The sequence below is a fragment of the Helianthus annuus genome, chromosome 2, assembly GCF_002127325.2.
Source record: "Helianthus annuus cultivar XRQ/B chromosome 2, HanXRQr2.0-SUNRISE, whole genome shotgun sequence".
In the NCBI taxonomy this organism is placed as follows: Eukaryota; Viridiplantae; Streptophyta; class Magnoliopsida; order Asterales; family Asteraceae; genus Helianthus; species Helianthus annuus.
In genome coordinates, this window is record NC_035434.2 from 69,542,450 (window position 1) to 69,550,634 (window position 8,185).

Here is an 8,185-nt window from a genome sequence, read left to right on the forward strand (position 1 = left end):
CCATAACCACCTATAGCAAGCTATCCAACAGATTTATTCCACTTTTCATGGTATGCAGTCAACATTGATTAATCCATCCGAATAAGCATATAAAACTTTTCTTAATTCATAATGTGAGCAAAGCAAACACTCATTCTGTCACGACTTGCGAGATGTAACACATATACCAATCACTCAATCTTCATATCTCAAATATGCCCTATGTTGATAATAATTTTGAATCTACACAAATCACGCCAAACAGACCTCCATTTCTAAACAGATGCACCAAAACAACACATAATACAGCAACTATTCATATCCAAAACCTAACAAAATCAAACACGTTCAAAACACTTAACTGTATGCATAAGTGGATCATAAGTTCTCAACACAACACAACAACAATTGCAAGCTTTGTGTACAATAACTCGATTCAACTTGAATCATTCAAGATATAATCAAAGCAATCTATATTATTAAGAAAAGTTAGGAGAAAGTATACCATGACAATATTTGAAGGATTAAACAGAATACAATAACTCGTCTCCAGTAAGGTCGTCCGTAACATCAGCTGCCAAATCCCCCACAAATATAGTGTAATCGGGTGTGTCATCTTGGTTTCTTTCACCAGCACCAAAGGAAGCCCAGTTCAACCTAAAGAGCTGCTCAACATTGGGCATCAAAGTACTATTATATGCCTGTAGATGCCTTTTTGCAGCTGCTCGATTAACAAACTCAATGAAACCATAACCCTCAGATTGACCAGATTGCTTGTTACGTTTGACTTTTGAAGAAACCACCTGCAAGCCCAAAGGATATATTATATAGCTTTACAATAACAAGCAACAATGGTACAATAAAACACACTCCAGTTAGTTTCACATAGATATACAACAAACCTGCTAAGCACAGTAATCACTAAAACATATTAGCATATTCCAATTATACTAAATAAGCAAAAACCAACTGAAGACCCAAGCAAAATTGGATCAGCACATTACAAGTTTACAACACTTCCGTGCTTGTGACATTTATCATGTCTACATACCATAAAGTTAGTCAATGTGTAAAGCACTAAAAGTTTTCCATACCGGAACACAGATCTGGGCTGTTAATATTCTTCTAAAAACTCAGATCTGCAAAGTTTTGGTTGTCATATTCCTTAGTCGTGTAACCTCATTGGCTCGTGTCTTCATCTACAACAAAAATCCTCAAAAAATGACGGTAGTACAATAGATCTGAGAAACCTTTAAGCAAAAAAAAATTACCCGTTCTCATTGTCGAGTCGCAGAACCACCACCACACATTGACGGTAGTAACACATATATGATCCTTCTGAGTAGCAGCCATATCACCAAGGTTGAAGAGAGAGAGACAGAGAGAGAGAGAGAGAGAGAGAGCAGGTGTGAGATAGGATTGAGATCTGAATGGAGAATGCATTGAGATTTATTTAGTGTAAATGAGAGGCTAGATCTTGAATCACCTGGGGAAAAACCCTAGATTCAGATCTCTGGAATCGCCAGAGAGAGTGGAGCAGGGGAGCGGGCGATTTTGAAATGTTTTGAAATGAAAGAAGGTGAAACCCAAATGGTATCCGGTGTTTTTTAGTAGAAGGGTATAAGTGGAAAGTGATTTTTTTGATGCTTAAAAGACTTGTACATTATGCTTTAGGGATGTTTTAAGGAAATTTTATTGACCTTAATAAGTCCTTTGGATATGTATATTATATATAGTATAGATAGTATAGATATATACCAAATCTGTATATATATATATATATATATATATATATATATATATATATATATATATATATATAAATGAGATGTGATGTGGGCTACGTGGCATTTGATTTTGGCCATTTTTGCTGATGTGGCATGTTTTTTTTTTTTTGAGAGTTTAGGAGGGAAATCACAAATTGCTTCTACATTCACGATTTTAAAACAAATGCACGCTAGATTGGACGCGGGATCCGAGTAAAATCCAGGTCGGATCAGTTTGATTTGGATCCCTTAATTTTTTGAATGCTTTCTTCCTTTACACAATTCCATCAGATCTCCTTTGTCTCTATCATCACCCTCAAAACCCTAGCGGCGCATATGCATCATCTTCAGCAAATCCACACATGTTCTTCAGCAAATCGACGATGGTGATTCTCATGTTACCTTTTCACCACCGATTCTGTAGATTTGAGGTCTCAATCGGAACCCTAATGTTTTTGTTAGGACCGGTTTCGATACCGTTCGATTGCGTAACGTACGTTCGACGTGCGGAATCCGTGAACGTATGTGATCGAACACTCAATAACGTACAAGAAAACGTGATTCGATTAAGATGACGTCTTGTACAATGCCGAGAATCACTTGGAGAGACTTTCTCTCTCTAGACTTTCTCTCTCTACAACTAGATCTCTAATTTTCCAAATGAGCTCCAAGTCTTCCAAAAGTCTTCTAATTTACAACTTAATGAGCTATTTATAGGCACAAGGGTTATAAGGATTTCTCCTTATTTACAAGTTTGCCACCTTGCCTTTTTTTTAACTAATTGTAACCTAAAAGCCTAAAACTCTTCGGTTTCTTTGATTTCTGCTACGGAATAGATTGACGGAGGCGATAGACAGATATTGCACTAACAGACTCCCCCTTGGATATTGCCGTAGTCAATCTCGTAGCGCCTTCTCTTTCTCTCTCTCGAACAGAATCCCCGTGGATCTGTCTTCAGGCTCCCCCTTTCGTCAAGCTTCCGTGCTTTTGGGATCGGCACCTGGATTTTCGTATACAAGCTCCTCCAGGAATGATACCTGGCTCTTTGCATGCTTTCGTTTGCCTTGAGCTCGTCTTCAGACTCCCCCTTAGACTCAGCTGTCGGGATCGTAGTCTGGCTTTCGTCGTTTCACAAGTTCAGGATCAATTCCTGGCTTTGTTCTTCATCTGCTCAGGACTTGAAACCTGGTTAACCTGCATATCCTCTACCTCATCATAAGTTTCACAAATTTATGTCAAATTAATTCCCGTAAACTTACCGGTAGAAATCATTTACAACAAACATATTAGTTACATCAAGTTCAAATAAATGATCTTGATTAACCAAATAAACCATTTATATATGTCATTTAAAGTTTTCAACATATTCCCCCAAACCTGTTCATCATGATTAGCACTCGAATTTTGAATATCAGCTCTTCAAAATCAGTTGTCGAAAATCTTTTTGACTTTTCAAAAAATTTATGCTAAAACACTCCGAAAATCTTTTTGGATTTTTGTTTTTGAATAACAAACAGTAAACAGATATATACAAATAATATTTTTGTGAGTTTGTGTAAGAGGATCATATCAGTTCATGAGACAAATCACTAGCACCGTTAAGCTTAAATCATTTTAAGTTTTAAACGATTCACCTCGATTGACGATATAGTTGTCCTCTTAAATTTTCACACAATTTTCAATCTATTCAGGATACGATTTAGATGTTTTAGGAACTTAGCTCAATTCATGTGTCCCACCTCTTGAATATACTCCCGTATCCAGAATCTCAATATTCAGTCTTACAGGCAAGAATACTACAATGATGTCTGTACATAAATTAGGGTATGCGAAGACTAAGGGATCTCAGGTCGATACTTCCGTATACGCAGAGAGATATCAGTTTTCGACTTTTGCAATTTGTTCCCTTTAGAGAATCTTTTCAGCTACAACAGATGATTATCAATTTTATTGTTTAATCAATCTGAGGGCTATAATGCTATGTTTCAAGCATTTTGGTGAAAGTATTAGCCAGGGACTAGGTCAGAACCGCCGTTCAGCAGAAGTCCCAGAATAATACCCCAGACATCATAGAGTATAACCACCTAGTATATCAGAATACGAGACCTTTCAAACGAGATTTCAGGGGTTACCTATATATCCAAGTAGTGTTCCACACAAATTTCACCAGTTTGAAATTTTAGGTTTATATCCCGAATAAATCTACTAAATGTACGAAAACCTATCGTCACATCATCAGTGAGACCGTTTATCACACTTGACATTACATTTCTTTAGCATGCTGTGATAGTCCACTGATTTACTATCATTTCCTCTTTTATCAACAAAACTCATTTTTGCTTTTTCAATGTTTTTGGAATTTTCAAATGTTGCCATACCTATCAAGGTAGCACTTTCTGTCTGGATCCCACCTATTTGCTCGTTTTGCCTCTAGATATATACCAGACAGTCTGATAATCTTTGTTTCAGCAATCATCTTCCTGTATTGGTACTTCTGTTCCTCTGTACGATCATCCATCCTTCCACGGAATAGGTTCATCGTTATTCGCCATGAATTTATATTTGTGAATTACCTTATAAATTGCCTCGTGTCACCTGCAAACCAACAATCAAACAATCAGTTTAAACAAACTGAATATGTAACCGTGTGTTGATGAAACCAATCTAAGACTCGTTGTCAAATATTCGTGAACACGTTCCAATGTTGATGACGTAAGAACACGAATGATCCTGAACAAAAACAATTCACAAAATATGGACAAAAGATGAATTGGGCCTTCACTGATTGAGCCGTAAACTTCTTTATATGGGTAAGTAAGTCTTGGGCCTTTGTAATCAAGTGGGCGGTGCACAAATGACAACAACTTAGACTTGCCAAAAAAAATTGTGATTGGGTTGCATGGACGGTGAACAGTCTGATTGGGTCTTTTGGGTTAGTGGGTCGGTCACATGGGCCAACTAAAAGAAATGGGCGGCAACAAGAATTCACCAATCACAAGTTAGTGGGGCGGCAAAAACAAACGATTGGATATCAAAGATAGTGGGGCGGTGGTTATTGTCATTATCACATGGGCTGCCCAAACAACCACTCTTTGTTTCACAACTATTGTAGTCGGGCGGTGGACTTCAAGTTGCAACTATTGGGATCAGTGAACTTCAATCAACAACTATTTGGCCGATTTATTTCACCAATTAATGTATGTCTCAGTCACATGGGACGGCAACAAGTATTGGGCCTTTAAGTTTGATTTTACCGAACTGACAAATAGTCACGTGAAGACGATGACTAATAAGCGATCTTAAAATCAAAACTTTTGAGCGGACCACAAACTGATCACATAAGCGGTTCTGAATTTATCTTAAAAGCGATTCAAGAGTTGACTTTTGGAGCGGTTCACACGTGATTTCCCTAGGAGCGATTCAGCACTTGTTCGTATAAGCGGTTCAACCTAATGTCTTATGAGCGATTCAACACTTGTTCGTATAAGCGGTTCAACTCAATGTCTGTTTGAGCGGTTCCAAAGCTGAAACTTGATGCGAATACGGACCAAAAAATCGCGATATCTCCAAAACGACTTGGAGTTTCGAGCTGAAACTTGGTAGGGTTGTAGATCGAGTCTAAACGCACATCATATCCAAAAATCAGACGATTTGGACCGTGAAAACCTGTTCAATTTGACGTTTTTCAGAAAAAGAAAAAAAACGTGAAAAGTAGGTAGAAGATGATGAAATAGATGAAATCGGATCAAATTCTGCTGAAATCTGGTACGAAAACGATGTGTTTGATCTTGCAATCGAGCTCCTAGCTCTGATACCACTTGTTAGGACCGGTTTCGATACCGTTCGATTGCGTAATGTACGTTCGACGTGCGGAATCCGTGAACGTATGTGATCGAACACTCAATAACGTACAAGAAAACGTGATTCGATTAAGATGACGTCTTGTACAATGCCGAGAATCACTTGGAGAGACTTTCTCTCTCTAGACTTTCTCTCTCTACAACTAGATATCTAATTTTCCAAATGAGCTCCAAGTCTTCCAAAAGTCTTCTAATTTACAACTTAAAGAGCTATTTATAGGCACAAGGGTTATAAGGATTTCTCCTTATTTACAAGTTTGCCACCTTGCCCTTTTTTTAACTAATTGTAACCTAAAAGCCTAAAACTCTTCGGTTTCTTTGATTTCTGCTACGGAATAGATTGACGGAGGCGATAGACAGATATTGCACTAACAGTTTTCTATTTTCAAATAAGTTCTGTTTTTAGATTTGACCACTCTTTTTATTGTTTCAATAAACAGTTATTTTTCTTCGGTATTCAATTTTGAATCTCGCCTAGTGTTCTTCTGGTTCAGTCATGTAATCACTATAACCGTTGGTAACCCTAACTTTTGTTTTGGTTCGGATGTCTTATTTGGTCCCTCAGAGATAGTATTGTTTCTGGTGGGTTTGGCCTTCGGTTGTGTTGCTTACGGTGGCATTCTTGGTCCTTTGGGTGACTGGTGGCATCCTCTATGACGTGCTCTGCCGCCTATTAAGACTATTAAACAGGCATGTTGTTTTGAGTATTTTACTTTTGAAATTCGGGTATCATTTCATTGGTATTTGTCGCTCGGTTGTGATGGGTTAAATATAATCTAATCTAATCTAAATCTATTAATATCTAATGGTTGGGAATAGTAACTTAACGGCGTTATTGTTTTGACGTTAAAGTTAACGACGTTTGGTGTTTTATATGTTGTGGAACAAGTGTTTTCGCTGGGTTGGACTTTCTTGCTATCAGTTCCGGTGATGGCCGTATTAAGGTATACTTTTAAGCAAGTGCTACAATAGCTCTTTAAGTTCATATTGTTTGTTTATTTTGCGTTAAATATTACCAGTTGCTTAATGTGCTTTTAGTGAACTGATGTACGCCCCAATAGGGATTAAGAGGTGACATGATGCTTTTTTAATTTGGTTTTCAGATTTGGGACACTATAAAGGGCCAAGTGCAGAAAGATTTTGCAAACATTGTGTCAATAACTGATGACACAGACTTTTTTGCTAGACTAATAAGAAGCCATGGTTGAGTGAGTATATGCAGTTTAATAGAACTGTTGTTTTCGAAATTAACCCTATATTTCCGGAACTTATTTGTTTCAGTAATCAATATCTTCATTCGAGGTATGGTTTTTGTATTTTTCTTATTTGTTCTTCACTACCATCTTTATTTTCAAAGGTATTTATGTATTTTTTTTATAGTTAATTTTACAAATTCAGATGTTATAATTGGTGATGTGTGTCGGTTTTGATGAGATAACCTGATGGGAGGACGATGGTGATGATGTCTGCTGATCTATTCAAATCGCAAAAGAAAGGGCGCTGACGTCTCCGGTTCTGATTACCGTATTTCTGTTTCTCTCAGTTCGTCACAAAAAGCTACAATGAGAAAGGTCTATTTTATTCACATTTGAACAATCATCTATGTTTTCATACTTTTCACAATTTTTATTTGTATCATAGATAATATAATCTTGCACTGGTCTGATAAAATTCGTTTTTTTTTTCGGTTTTTTTAAGATCAACACTTTTTATAACCGATCTATGCGATTTGGTTTAGCTTTTATAGGTTGCCCCATTTTGGTAGTCCGTGGCCAAAAAATGATGAACCAAAACATCAGGTAACAAAAATAATAAACAATATATAACAAAAAAGTTAAAATAGACAAACCATAATAGAAGCTGGAATAGCTTAATCGGTTAGACCAAATTTTGAGGATTTAGACGTGTTTTGGTTCCAGGCCAATTTTTGATGTTTTAGACCATGTTTAGCTGGTTAGACCTATATTATCGGTCTTCTTTTTCCTTGCTAACTCATGAATAGGCTACATGAATGATAAATCTCACTTTTTTGATTCTGAGATTTATTAAAGCCTTCCATTTTAAAACGAATTTTACTTTTAAATATCTACTTTTGTTATATATGTAGGCGTGCAGCTATCTACATTGTTGTTGGATCATTAGTGGCCTGGTTTTAACTCATAGCCGTCTTACAAAGGTAATTAATACATTCTAGCTCGAACTTGCAGTCTTACGTTTCAGAAAACATCTAAAACATATGCAAGTGTTTATGCCTCTGGTACTAGAGTAAATTCTTTATGCATGTGAGGCTATAAAAGCCTTTATGTACTTTTGTCTCTCAAAGCAATGATTTACATGTGTATATTTAAACAAAGATGACTAACACACTATGTTTATTAAACCTTTTTAGAAGCTTGTGTACCCATTTATGCACGATATAAATAAATCTGCTATGAGAAGTGTAGATTGCTTGAGAACCAATTAAAAAAAAATAGATATGAAAATGGTGAATTTTATGTTTCAAATTTTCTGTATCTTTACTTTATACATCATCTTTCTTTAAAACTAAGTTTTTTTCTTTAATGATTTTCATGTTGACCA

General features: G+C 36.4%; 1 protein-coding gene across 1 annotated transcript; it reads right to left on the reverse strand.

Annotated features, from left to right (window-relative positions):
* Window positions 1–503: 503 nt before the first annotated feature.
* LOC110888145 (polyadenylate-binding protein RBP45-like) lies at window positions 504–4,284 on the reverse strand. The gene is made up of 2 exons (XM_022135685.1): window positions 4,174–4,284; window positions 504–782 (listed from the first exon to the last, which is right to left on the reverse strand). The coding sequence occupies exons 1-2, from the start codon at window positions 4,282–4,284 to the stop codon at window positions 504–506; spliced, it is 390 nt and encodes a 129-aa protein (XP_021991377.1).
* Between the last annotated feature and the right edge of the window lie 3,901 nt (window positions 4,285–8,185).